Below are 15,000 nucleotides of genomic sequence, written 5' to 3'. Positions count from 1 at the left end.
CTGGCTGCTGGCCACACACGGTAGCCCATGGAAACCCACTGCAGCAAGGGCTGCAGCCTGCACAGTCATCGGCGACTCACGGCAGCCCAGCTACAGGTTGAGCTCTTGTTCAGCATCTTAGCTGTACAGGGCAGTGTCACTGGCCCTCATATGTAAGATCTGAACCGGGGCCCTCTGGCATCCCAAGCCAGCTCTTAACCAACACGCCACTCGGCCGGCCCCTAAAGATCATTTTTATTAAACGACTCAGCCATCATCTGTTGGGAAATTACATTTTAATAACTTTCTTAATACATTTGTCAATTTAGAAGTTATGCTTAGCTTTTGAAACTTGAAAAGGGATAAGAAAAGGATTGTTACATAATCTAAATTCTACTTTTTTTTTAAGGATAACAGATTCTTAGTTGGTAATTGCTGCAATTCTAGGTGCCAAAAATAACAGAACAAATTACAGTCCATCCACGTCCTTAAGGAATTTAGCATCAATATGGACTACTATTATGTAAACAAGTAAACACTAGAATGTAATCATCGCAGTGTTAGGGATATTCTTGGATATAATGGTCTTATATAAAAGTTGAATTATCAAGGTGCCTTTGATGTCTCAGGGGATGTGGCATTGAGGAGGTTGAAACAGTTGGGTATGTTAAGGAAATAGTCAGTTTATTTAGAAGGGCTGGTACATAGGAACTGTCACAGGCAAGATGGATATGTCCTTCCTCTCACGAAGCTTATGTTTTGTGGAGAGAGCAAACATATAATGGGGGAAATTCAGAGAGTAATAAGGCATGTGGGTTTAAAACAAAGAAAGGCGCGGTAATGCAATAGAGTGCCTATATAGCGAGTGTGGTTGAGAGGTAAGAGTGTATTACCTCATAGCATGGCCAGGGAAGCCCTCTCTGACGATGATTTGGTGAATGATTTGGACAAACAGAAGGAACAACACTTGGAAAGCTCTGGAATAAGAGCTGTTAAGGCAGAAGAGAACAGCGAGTGCAAACCCGGAGATAGGAACTGGCTCTGCCTGTTTAAGAAAGAGAAAAAGGCCAGGATTGGTAGGAAGAGTGAGTGAGGGTTAGAAGTAGAGATGTGGTGTGGTAGGAGGTAGGAACGAATGGACAAACCAGGCAGCATTTAATGCTTTGGGGAATAATTGAAGGATTTTAAGAAGGAAGGTGACATGATATCAACATTCGACAGTTTTGAGGAGAATGGATTATAGGGTCAGGAGTAGAAGTGGGAGCCACTTAGGCTGTTTTAGGCAAAGGATGAGAATGGCTTGTCTAGGGCGGTACGAGCACAGATCAGGGGAAGTAGACATATTTGTAAAATATTCTAGAGTTAGGCAAGGTCATAGTGACGAGTGGGTGTTTTTCATTTTGGATCTTTTTAGAGAATTTCAAACTTTTTTTTTATGTTATGTCAATATAAGTTGACCAAGAGCAGGATGAAATCATAACATTCAAGTTTCTGAACCAGATTGACTTAAAAAAAAAAAAACCCAGAAACCACGCCCAAGTAAATTAACGAGACTGTTGAGAGCTAGAATGAACCTTAGATGAATCTTTTGACATGTCACCCTCCTCTCCGCTTTAAAGATGATGTATTTGATTGAGGTCCAGAAAGGTTAACTGATTTGTCCAAGGTCAGGCCCAGAATATCTGGTTCCAAATTAATGTCATTTCCATACAGTTTCATTTGAATTTCCTTGAATTAGATTGTTGCTTTTGTATAGAGTGTGTGATACTGAACGTGTGAATCAATATTTATCTTTTGGTAAATGGGTTCCATAAATATTAAAATCTTCACATAAATATACTTTCTTTTCCTTCTTCCTTCCTCCGCCTTCCCCTTCTTCTCCCTCTTCTTAATTCTCTCCATCTCCTTCCCCTCCTCCTTTTTCCCTACAGATATTGCAATTGCTGCTCCATATGGGGGTGAAGATAAAAAAGGAATTGTTTATATTTTCAATGGAAGATCAACAGGCTTGAACGCCATGCCATCTCAAATCCTTGAAGGGAAGTGGGCTGCTCAGAGCATGCCGCCAAGCTTCGGCTATTCCATGAAAGGAGCCACAGATATAGACAAAAATGGATATCCAGGTGCTGTCCTAAAAATACATAGAGCTTCTTAGAGTTTTCAGTCCTAATAGCAGCTAGTATTAGTTACTGCACTCTTGATTTATGTTATAAATTATTTCAATCCGGTATTGCAAGTATATTCAAGCCTCTACTGTTGTTTAAGGGATATGAAGTAAACACAGCTCTATTTCCTGGGAGCTTCCAGTATAAAACACATACTCTGAACTTTTTTTAAGCTGAGCCATCCTGCCACCTGTTGGCAGCTCAGCTCGGGCCGGGAATTGAACTGCTGTTGCTCAGAGCTCAAACTCTTGAGCAAGCTCTTAACCAACTGAGCCACTTGGCCAGCCCACATACTGTGAGGTTTATTATCTTGAAGTCTGTAATGAAATGTCAGAGAAAAATACCATAGAAGCTATAAACAAAAGCTAAATGCTGATTCTAAGTTTTTGAATGTCAGCTGTCTTATAACTTTTTTTTAATCTAACATTTTTGTGGACTAGACTATTGTGGTTTTTAAAAAATATATTATTTCATTTAATTAGTAAGGCTTGTGAAGAATATAATCTAGCTCAGGTCATTATTATACCATTTTCTGGATGAGAAAAGAGACTGAGAAAGGTAATTGACCCAGGTGCCCACTGGTTTGAGCCAGTACAAAAAATGAGGTCTTTTTATGGCTCTTATATACTTTAGAGTATTATAATGGACCTAGGGTCACAATGGGTCTATTCTTTAAATGAAACCTAGTGCAGAAAATTTAGACTACCTTTACAGTTAATATGAGCTCAATATACAAGTATGTTGAAGTGCTTTTGGAAATAGGACATGAAGTTAATTCTTATCTATGTTAGTGTTACTTCAAAACTTTTTTGTTATTAATGAAATATAATTATAGAACTTTTAGAAAGTACAGCAAAACTTATTTTTAGTTGTTTTTCCAGTGTATTCATATACATTTTTTAACAAAATAGAATTATGCTTTATGTACTGTTAATATATTTTATTCACTTAAAGTATTAGAAATGTTTCCCCATGTTATTCATTATTCTTCAAAAATATGAATTATATATTTCCTCTTTTATCAAATGGCTGTGTCATATCTTATTTAACCTTGTTTTGGGGCATTTATATCCATGTATATAATCCTGGGACATACCTCTGATTATTTTCTTAGAGAAAATGCTAGAATTGTTATGTCAAAGATAAGCATTTTTTTTTTTAGTCTGTTGATACACATTGTCAAATTATAGTCTCACCCTCTCCAAAAGAACATTTTGCAACATTTTAAGCACTCACCAGTAGTAAGTGACTGATCCTTTTCCCACATTTGTGCCCGTACTGGGTGTCATTTTTTGTTTCTTTTCAAATAACTTTATATGATAGGTGGAAAATTTTATTTTTGTCTTAATGTATAATTTTTTATTATTATTGAGGGTAAGCATTTTTGTTTATTTGCACATGCATATATTTACTTTTGTGAATTTCCTTTTTCCTCTTTCCTCTGTTTCTTTTGGGATGTTGGTTTTTCTTCATTTGTTCATTCATTTTTATTTTTTTTTAATTTGTGGCAGTGACTTAAATATTGAGGCTAATAACTCCTTAATTCATATATATTTCTCAGTTTGTCACACTGCTTTTTGGGCATTAAGGAGTTCTTAATTTTTATGTAATCCAATCTACCTGTCTTTGTGTTTTTTTCATGTACTTTTTTGCCTCAAAAGGGTTTACTCAAATTTAGCTTGAGTATACTGCGAGGTAGAGCTCTTGATTTTTTTTTTTTTCTGATTTTGAACCAGTTTTGCTAGTTACATATAAAAACTAATACATTCTGTTTTTGTTGATTTGAACACTGTTTGCTATCATTCTAAGTACATGTAATGTGCTTTTTGGTTTTTTTTTTTTTTTAATTGGGGAATTGGGGGAAGGGAGCAGTGTTGGGGAATTGGGAAGTGAGACCAGCCAAGTTGCTGTGTTACAATCTTAGTTGCGGGTGGGTGTAGCCACCATCCCATGTGGGAGTCGAACCAGCAGCCTTATTGTTAAAAGCGTATGCTGTATCCACTGAGCCATCCAGGTGGCAGCTTGGCTCAAGGTGCCGAGTTCAGCCTTAGTTGCGGACAGGCATAACCCACCATTGAACAGGCAGTCTTGTTGTTAGGAGCACGTGCTCTCACCAGCTGAGCCATCCTGCCACCTGTTGGCAGCTCAGCAGCAGCTCAGCTCAGGTGCAGCATCACTGGCCCATGTGGGAATTGAACTGGCTGCCTTGATGCTCAGAGCTCGCACTCTTAAGCTAACTCTTAACCAGCTGAGCCACTTGGCCGGCCCTGGTTTGTTTTTTTGTTTTTTTAAATAAAATGAAAAAAGTAATCCACAGGCATGTATAAAGCTTTTTCCTTTGTGGTTATGTGTGTTTGGGGGGTATACTTCCTGATTTTTGTGAAGTACCTCTTAGAAAGATTCTTGTCTACCTGAACGAAAGACTAGTTTTATGATGCGAGTTTGCCATTGATGATAGCTTGCTTAGAGTGTTCATATTTTAGCCTTTTAGACGTTATGTTACAGCCACTTAACGAAAAATAGTTTTGAGACTATGTCTAAATCTTTATCTTATGTGTTGAAAGTTTTATAGAATGGTATGTGAATTTTAAAAAACCACTGTTATTATTAACATTTTTTTTTTTTTACTCTCTTTTAAGACTTAATTGTAGGAGCGTTTGGTGTAGATAGAGCTGTGTTGTACAGGTGAGCTTGTTTCCATATCCTGTAATGTAAGAGTATTTTACATTATTTGAAAGTTTTATAGTTAAGTATCAGTGTTTGAATTTCAGCTTAATTTTCTGGAAGTAATAAAATTTGTTCTTTCTATTTAAGAATTGTGTCAGATAAGTATTGTTTATTCAAGGAGTTATCAAAGTAGAGAAAACTGTCGATTTTTTTATTTTAAAAATCATTTAGAATTTTGCCTCTTTGCCCTTTAAATTTTGTCCAGGATATTCTCTTGCATTTTAAATCTCCTTAAAAATTATAAGAGTTTACATTTTCCTCTGAGAGGCAAGAAATTAACTTGGCGTTTGTGCCACAGCTTTCTGTGACCACAAAGATAGTATGTAATGACTTCCAAAATAAATATTTTTATTAGAACAGTGTGTAAATGCACATATCTGTATTTCCCAGCTTTCTAACATTCCCAGTTATTCTCTGTATTTCATCAATTAGTCATGCCTTAGACTATCATCATCATCTGGCATTCCAAGTAGATTAAGAGGTTTACTCTTCTGTGGGCCATGTTCATCCATGGTAGGAGAACTAACATTGGTGCCATGTAATGGAGTTTGTGGTGGGGCAGCTTACTTGGGGCCCTTAGGGAGGCAGCGTACGTATGTCAATACAGATGCTAGGATTTATCATGATTGAGACAGGCTCACTGGCCTGAGCCTACAGTATTTTTGTCCCGAGTTTAAACCTGTAAACCTGTGCCTCTGAACTTTGTAAAACGATTTGTTTTAATTTATTGTTTCAATTGCTATTAAGGAAGTAATACATACGTGCAGTAAAAATTCAAATAACATAAAAAGTCCATTCAATAAAAAAATAGACTTCTCACACTACTGACTACTAGTTTATTAGTATATCCTACCAGAAATATGCTACGCAGTTAAAAATTGTGAGTGTGTGTGCACACGTGTGCACACATCCTTTGTACATTGTGTATTTTTCCATGTCATACTCAAATCGTATCTTGGATATATCGTATAGATCATTGTATTAACACAGATGGGTTTACGGCACTGGTTTCCCCCACTGTATTGCATTGCATTAGGTAGATATCCCACGATTTGTTTAACCATTCTGCTTTAATAGACTGAATTCAGGTAGGCTGGCTAATTGTCCTGCTTTGCCTGGAACTGAGGGATTTGCCAGGCCATGGGACTTGCATGCGAAAATCAGGACAGTCCTGGACAAACTAGGACAGTTGGTCATTCTGCGTTTAGGCTGTTTCTGTTTTTTGTGCTATTGTAAAAAATGCTTTAGTAACCACTGCACTATATAGCAGTGAATGTGAACCCAAAATGCTTAGATCAAGCTAACATTTTAAGTAATATTTTTCTTTCTTTTTTCTTTTTTAAATTAATTTTACCAGGGCCAGACCAGTTATCACCGTAAATGCTGGCCTTGAAGTGTCCCCTAGCATTTTAAATCAGGACGATAAAACCTGCTCACTGCCTGGGACAGATCTTAAAGTTTCCTGGTATGAGTATTTGTTTAATAATAGTTATTATTGGTTCAATTATTATAAACATAATTGAAAATGAAGGTGGGGGGCTGAAATATATATTAAAGCAGTTTCTATGTTGATACTGTATTTTTATGTCATAGGTTGGATTACAGAAATATTGTAGAAGGTTTTAGAAATATGCTAAAAAGTAGTATAAAGTTGTTTTAAAGTGATGCATGCTCAATGAATATATTCATAAAGAAGGAAAGTAATAAAGTCTTAAAACTCATTTATATTTAATTCTAAACAGGCTTGAACATTTTAATTTTTAAAAGATAGGATCTTTTTCAGATTTAATATCTGAAAATAGTTCGTATAAAAAATAGTATGTTGTTTGTATATACTGGTCTTCTACTTGTTCCTTTACTAGTTTCTAAAGTAAAATATATTTTTGTAAATTGAATATCTGAATTCTCCTCTAGTCCAGTGTCTCTCAATCTCCATTGTTTTTATGTTACTCTTTCCTATATTGTATTTTTGCTATATTTTTAGTCTACATGCATTTTAAAATTTTCCTAAGATTTTTTTCTTTAAATTAATTCATGTTTTGCTTTAAAACATTTTAAAACAAAATGGAAAAACCAGTATCTTTCTCATACATGTCAAAATAAATATTATATCAGTAGTGAAAAATCTTGACCCATGTGCTATTAACATCACTATGAGCACCCACTTTGGGAAACACTCTTCATGTCCCTGGCACACACAGAAAAATCAGAGAACTTATAGATGAAGAGTAGAATGAATGGAATCTGGGAAAATTTTACTTCAAAAATAAACTGTGAAAAACACTGTCCTACAGGAGTTTGCCAGTTAAAGGAAGCTTTGATGGGGATTTTTATTAAATGAGGCATTTAATAAAAAGTTCTAAATCTGGACTGTCACTTCCCTCATTTAGATTTATTGCCAGGTTCTGTAAACTTGAGAGGAAGTTAGGAATTTTTTTTATTTTTTTTCTCTTTTTTATCCTCATCGAAGTACTACGAAAGGAAATGTGCTTAAATTACTGAAGGATGAATTAGATTATTTTGTATAGTTTCATGTTTAAAAAATAATATTAAGACATGAAGAAAGATATAAAGTTTTACAGTGTAAACCATATATTTGAAATATGGGATTTGGGTGATATTTCAAAATATGACTAAACTGAATTATAGGATTTATGTGTATTTTTATTTTCCTACAGTTTTAACGTCAGGTTCTGCTTAAAGGCAGATGGCAAAGGAACACTTCCCAGGAAACTTAGTAAGTGTTCTATAGAAGAATTCTAATGACCCAGCATACACGGCATTTAAAAAAGGCTTTAGGATGTTTGAATAGTTTCTCAAATAGTTGTTATTAGTGTTTTTATTTAATGTTTATATTTAATTAAAATTTTGCAACATCATTTCTTTGTTTAGGAACTCTTAATCCAATTCAGAAATAATACATTTATTTATTGACATTGTGAATAAAATAGCCCGCTGAATCGTAAATATGATCTTCAGAAAGTTAAGCAATTACCAGTGTGAAATAAATGAGTTTGAGGGGAAATACGTATCGCTTGTAAGTAGACCATCTACTGAGAAGTTTATATTTTGTCTTGGAGAAGTCCCCAGCAACCTCTGGAGTAGAGGTGGTTTAGAAACAGTGAGAAGAAGGAGAAAAAGTTTTGGCCTCTAAATTTAACCCACACAGCAAACTCTAACTTAACTCTTCATTTCCAAAACAGGATTTATGTGGTCCTTGGAACCAGGTAGGAGAGTTAAGTAATTGTTGACAAGATTTGTCAGTATGTCAGTGACAAGTGCGAATGAGTAATAATAAAGCAGGGGAAGAGGACTGGATCTGAGGGGGGTGTGTTTGTGCATGAAAATTCACATAGGGTTAGCAAGGCGCTACTGGGAGAAAATTTTGCAGTGAAGACTTGAAGGAAAGGAAGAAGCTAGGGGACATCTAGAGGAATATTTTGCACAGAGAAAATGGCACTTTCAAGAGGCCCGAGGCAAGAGCATACTGAGTTTGAGAAACATGGAGGGCAATGTGAGTGAGTGGAAGAGAACTGGAAGCAAAATAACCCTGGGTTTTCATCCAAATTTGACATGAAGTTAACATTTAGAGAAACTTGGGAAGAGATCTGTGGTTTTAAAGATCTGCACTCTCACCTCCTTTGAAGAAACTACTTAAAGACCTGAGTCCTAGAAGCACTAATCCTAACAACCGTGCTTCTGGCTATTGGCTGCATGTTCATTTTAAGATGATTCTTGACCCAAACGACTTATGTGTGGTCACTTGCTTCATGAGGGACATGTGTTTATCTGACAGTTTGATACGGTGGCTTCAGTAGAAGTGGGAGTAGTGAGTGATGCAAACTGTTCGTTCATCATAGTGTGAATGGTGTGGGTGTATAATAGTAAATATTTCTTCATCAAAATCAGCGAAAGTCCTGCTACTTGCATTAATGGTGGAAGTCTTAATTTACATGTATTTCATGCTCTGTACATCCTCCTCTCAGCTTCAATTAGAGGAAGAAATTTCTCCTCTATCTTATAGTTGTTTTACTACCATCATTATCTGTCGTCTGAATTAATATGACATTACTTTGGAGCTATTTGGGTTAATTATTTAATTATTAAATATTTATTCATAATTAATATGTTGTGGTCTCACTATAATGTATAGACATTTTTAATGAATTAGAAGCAAATTACTTCTTAAGGACTAAATACTGTATTTACATGAAAACTCTAGACATTTAGATAGATGTCCATAAAGATTACGTTGGTTATAAATCCTTTGGTTTGTATAGACTTCCAGGTGGAGCTTCTTTTGGATAAACTCAAGCAAAAAGGAGCAATTCGACGAGCACTGTTTCTCCATAACAGGTCCCCGGGTCACTCCAAGAATATGACCATTTCAAAAGGGGGACAGATGCAATGCGAAGAGCTGATAGCATATCTGCGGGTAAGAGATACTTTTTACTCATTATTTTTTCTTTTCATCTAAACGATTGTCACTTTCTATACATTTTGAGTATGAAATAAAAAAGAAAACACAGAAGAATACTTGAGGAAGTGTGCTTTTTAATATGTCAAACCTGAGAAATGCACTTCTGGTAGACTGGCTATTCCAAATACCTTTCACATGATAATGCTACTGAATAAATCATGACAAATGAATTTCTAAGATACTGCTAGACTCTCAAAGACAGTAAAAGAAATTCCCAGGGCCCCGCAAATAAACAACCCATTAAAAAAAAAACCTCATTGGCTGGAACTATGAGCTGTAAGCAGTTGTGTGAGCCAGGGCTGCTGGGGTGGAATGGAGCCAGGGGAGCGGGTGAGTGGTAATTGCAGATGCCAGCACAGGGCTTTATTCCCGCCTAGGGCCAGGGGTCTGAGCCTTCTGCATGACACTTGCATGAGGCTAACATGTTTCCAGGACAAAAGTGCACCGACTCCAGCAAGCACAAACGCAGAGCGTCTCTATAACAATCTCGTATGGACCCCATGATTTCTACAGGTTAAGTTCAATCAAATATGAATCCATTAAAAAAAAAAAAGCACTAAACACAAGCTGTTAGAAAAAATAACAAACAGGTATTAGACCTCAAAGGCTTGAGATGTTGGAATTATCAGTTACGGAATATAAATTTGTATAAAATGTTTAACGAAATAAACGATTAAATTTTTAAAAAGAAGGCAAAAACGTCAGTAAAGATTTAGAAGATGCAACTTAATTAACAAGCTCGATTTAACAGACCTATATAGAACTCAGCACCCGACAATTAGAGAATATAAAAATTGACCATATGGGGCCGGCCGAGTGGCGTGATGGTTAAGAGCTGGCTTGGGACGCCAGAGGGCCCCGGTTCGGATCCCACATATGAGGGCCAGTGACACTGCCCTCCACAGCTAAGATGCTGAACAACAGCTCAACCTGGAGCTGGCCTGCTGTGAGTCACCGGCGATGGCATAGGCTGCAGCCCCTGTGGCAGTGTGTTGCCACGGGCTACTGTGTGTAGCCAGCAGCCAGTGTGAGCGGCCAGCAGCCGAAGTGAGCGGCCATCCAAAAGCCGGCGACTGATCTGCCTTGCCCAGGAGGGGTGCAATGATGGTGCCAACTTGGGCCAGTGAAGCAATGCCCTCCACAACTAGACTGAAGAACAAAAGGACAGCAACTTGTCTGTTCCCCTTCCCCCAATTCCCCAGCACTGTTCCCATCCCCCAATTCCCCAAAAAAATCTTAAAAAAAAAAAAAATTTTGACCATATGGAGGTCATAAAGGAAGTCTCAACAAATTTTTTAAAAATTGGAATCATAGAAAATAGATATTTGTGCAATTTTTAGTAATCAATAACAAAAATAAATTGGGAATTAGGAATTGTGATTTTAAATAACTTACGGATCAAAAACAATTCATAATGTTGTGACTATATGGATAGACCTGGAAGGTATTATGCTAAGTGAAATAAGTCAGAGAAAGACAAATACCATATGATCTCACTTATATGTGGAATCCAAAGAACAAAATAAACGAACAAACAAAACAGAAACAGATTCATAGATGCAAGGAATAAGCTGAAGATTGCCAAATGGGAGGGAGATTAGGGGGCCAGTTGATAAAGGTGAAGAGATTGAGAATTACAAATTGGTAGTTACAAAATAGTCATGGGCATATAAAGTAAAGCATAGGGAATATAGTCAATAATATGGTAATAACTATGTATGGTGCTGGGTGAGTACTAGACTAGTCAGGGGGATCACTTCTTAAATTATACAAATGTCTAACCACTATGCTGTACATCTGAAATTAATACAAAATATTATTGAATGTTAACTGTAATTGAAAAATTAAAAAAGGGAGGAAAAGGTGAAGGGGAATAAGAGGTTCAGATTTCCAGGTATAAAACAAATAAGTCATGGGGGTGTAATGTACAGAATAGGGAATATTGTCAATAATATTATGATAGCATGGTACAGTGTCATGGTTGGTGGACTTTCCATGGTGATCACTTTTTTAGGTATATAAATGTTGAATAACTATGGTGCACACCTGAAACTAATATAATATTGTATGTTAGCTATACTTTAATAAAAATCTTTAAAAAAATCTAATGGAAATTTACCTAGAAGTGAATTTTAATAAAAGTATTACACATCAAAATGTGTGGGATGTCACAGAAGCAGGATGTAAGAGTAAATGTATAGCCTTAAATGCTATTTAACTTTAATGTAAGAGTAAGAAAAAATGAAGGGAAAAAAACTACAAAATTAGGCAGTGAAAGCTACAGATACAAGAGGGATAAAACAATAGAATATTAGAAATAACCTTGTGCTAAGACATAGGGAGACTTAGGCAAAGCAGGGAAATTACTGCCGGCCGAGTGGCACGTTGGTTGGGAGTTGGCTTGGGATGCCAGCTCTGAGCAGCGGGGCCCCATTTCAGATCCCACATGAGGGCCAGTGACACTGCCCTCTACAGCTAAGATGGTGAACAACAGCTCGACCTGGAGCTGGGCTGCCGTGGGTCACTGGCAGCAGTGTAGGCTGCAGTAGAGCTGGCTGGCAACTGGCGTGCGCTTTTGTGAGCTGCTGCGAGGCGCTGTGGGCTGCCATCCAATGGCCTGCAAGTGACTGCCTCACCCGGGAAGAGCACAAAGATAATACCAACATGGGCCAGTGAAGTGACGTCCTCCACAACTAGACTGAAGAACAAAAGGACAGCAACTTGTCTGTTCCTTTTCTCTGATTCCCCAGCACTGTTCTCTTCCCCAATTCCCCTATAAAATATTTAAAACACAAAACAAAACAGGAAAATTCTTAGAAAAACAGAACTGACATAAAAAGAAAGCGAAAACCTGAATAATCTATTTATATAAATTATTTAAAAAATTGAATTGTTAGTTAAAAATCTTTTCACAAAGGAAACACAAGGCCCAGATGGTTTTATAGGCAATATCTACCAAACCATCAAGAATGAGACATTTCAGTATTACACTCTTTGAAAGAATAGAAAAACAGAAAATATTTTCAACTCCTTCTATGAGCTGGTATAATTGAAACCCAGACTAGTCAAGGATAGTACAAGTAAGAAGAATTTCATGTCAGTCTTACACAAAGTCATAAATGTAAAATTACTAAACCAAGTATAAACAAACTAAATTCTGGCAGTTTGTAAAGCAAATAGAGCAACTTAGATTTTTCCTAGGGTGGGTTAACATTGAAAATGTAAAAGGGACTTAAACACATGAATAGACTAAAGGGAAAAGACAAAGCATGACCATTTAAGTGTAGAAAAAGCTTTTGATTAAATGCTTCATGATTTAAACAAACAGGACAAATACCTCAAGTTATAACTGAAGAAATACTATCTGACATTCAAACAAAATTGGCCAGTACCTGTCAGTTGGTGGAGATGTGGATTAATGAGAATTCTTACACATTGCTGATGGCAGTGTAAATCGTTATGAAGACTTTGGAAGATAATACGGTAGTACAGAGATGACAACCTACTTGCCACTGTATAGAAGAATAATCATTACACTTTTTTTGTGTAATAGCAAAAACAAAAAGCCCAAAACAATCCAAATAAACTGATAGAATGGGTAAATAAATTGTGGATTTATTATATGATGAAATATTACCAGTAAAAATTAACCCCAGCCACATGTAGCAGCATGGATGAATCTTAAGAATGTTGAACAGAAAGCAAATCATAGAAGAATATATACTCGTACGATCTCCTTTTTAAATAAACAAACAGGAAAAGCAAACTAAACGACATATTGTTTAGGGACATATACACTATAAGAAAACTACTGAAAGCAAGCAAGAAAATGGTGAACTTAAAATTCAGGATAGTGGTTACCTCAGAGAAGGAAGGCAGACGGGTGAAAAGAGAGAGGAGCACATGGGTAGCTTAAGCTATATCCGTAATGTTTGTTACAATGGGTGTGCATTTGAGTGCTAAATTTATTAGTATGCCTTATATATTTTTATGTGAATCAAGTATTTTATTATATAACAAAAAATGATTAAGGGTTGTTACTGAATAATGATAAGCTGCTTTTTGGATACTCTCTTCTTATAAGCGTAGTTTTTCAGAGAGCTTTAGTAGAATTGGATCAAGAAATGAATACAGCTGGCTTTGTATTGTGCACTTAGGGATTTCTCCAGATAATTTGGTGTCTTAGGTTGATGTTGTCACTAATTCGATGCATTTCCATTTCTAGGATGAATCTGAATTTAGAGATAAACTCACCCCAATTACTATTTTTATGGAGTATCGGTTGGATTATAGAACAGCTGCTGATGAAACAGGCTTGCAACCCATCCTTAACCAGTTCACTCCTGCCAACATTAGTCGACAGGTACTGTTCTTCCTCAGTTTATCACTAATTTTATACTTGAATCTTTCTCATGGTCTTTGAATTCATATTTTAGAATGTCATAAGGGATTGCTTTTATACTATTGGGTTTTTTGTCAAAGGAGTCAGACGGGAAGGAATCTGGATTTTCAGGTCAGAGTTATTTAAAGCCACTCAGAACTTAGTGATATGGAGAGAAAGACAGGTCACATTTCATGTACATAAAACAGTTAAATAAGTCAAGGAAAACAACAAAACACCAACTCATTTATATAGTGTCTTAGTATTTTGCTAAACAAGTTTTATATCTATGTTATCTTTGATTTACATTTTAATTATAAAAATAGCATATATACACATATATGCATATTTATAACACAAATCATTTTTTATAAAACCAAATAAAGCAATATAAAATTTTATAAAGTCTATATTTTTAGAAAATCCTATGTAAAACCCATATTCAAATATTATGATTGTATTTCCTGTTTCTTCCACTTCTTTTTTTATTACATGTTCATATTTTTAGATTAATATTTCTTCTCTTATAGAATGTTTTACCCTAATTTAGGTTATTTTTTTGTCTAACTTTCTATGATCTCATAAACACTTTTTTTGTAATATGAGAAGACTGTATATGGTAATAGTATAAGGCAAATGAAAGCATATTTTAAAGTCTTTGTAATTTTAACAACTTATTTTATATTTTGTTTTGCACATGAATAATCATAATATATGTCCCACTTTCTACACCCATTAATATAAAACTTATAAACTTAGCTCTGTGTTAGTTCATATTCTTTATATATGTATTTTTTTAGTGGATCTACAATATTATGTTCATTAATAATTTAATAATGAACATCTGAGCCTCTTAGAGCCTGTCATTCATTTTATACTTTAAAAAAAGTTGTTACTTGTCCTCTTACATTATGTGTTTTGATATAGAGATTATAATTTCTCTTTATAGTTTTAGAATTTTTTGGAAATAATTTATTAGTATTAACATTATTTTTTATTAACCTGCTGAGATCACCAAACTCTTTAATACCAATGCAGTTTTTAAAGCCAGCCAATCAAGTAAGTAGGCTAACTTTTGAAACTCTTTGAGGGAAATATTACTGTATTCCCCATGTATAAGATACTCCCATGTATAAGATGCACCTTAATTTTGGGGCCTGAAATTTGAAAAAAAATGTATTACATAAAGTTATTGAGCTCAAGTTTTATTCATCATAAAATTCATACAACTCCTCATCACTGTCAAAACTCCCAACCATTAGCTTGTC

General features: G+C 35.5%; 1 protein-coding gene across 2 annotated transcripts in view; it reads left to right on the top strand.

Annotated features, from left to right (window-relative positions):
* Nucleotides 1-15,000, top strand: part of ITGAV (integrin subunit alpha V) — an 81,072-nt gene that overhangs the window by 49,982 nt on the left and 16,090 nt on the right. For both annotated transcript variants that reach the window (XM_019626135.1, XM_019626134.1), the window contains exons 13-18: nt 1,911-2,102; nt 4,784-4,829; nt 6,229-6,336; nt 7,550-7,608; nt 9,152-9,306; nt 13,577-13,714. In XM_019626135.1, coding sequence (XP_019481680.1) covers nt 1,911-2,102; nt 4,784-4,829; nt 6,229-6,336; nt 7,550-7,608; nt 9,152-9,306; nt 13,577-13,714 — 698 coding nt within the window. The remainder of the gene's footprint in view (nt 1-1,910; nt 2,103-4,783; nt 4,830-6,228; nt 6,337-7,549; nt 7,609-9,151; nt 9,307-13,576; nt 13,715-15,000) is intronic.

The sequence above is a fragment of the Hipposideros armiger genome, unplaced genomic scaffold (genome assembly GCF_001890085.2).
Source record: "Hipposideros armiger isolate ML-2016 unplaced genomic scaffold, ASM189008v1 scaffold_660, whole genome shotgun sequence".
Classification (NCBI taxonomy): domain Eukaryota; kingdom Metazoa; phylum Chordata; class Mammalia; order Chiroptera; family Hipposideridae; genus Hipposideros; species Hipposideros armiger.
This window is presented reverse-complemented; position numbering and strand designations above follow the sequence as displayed.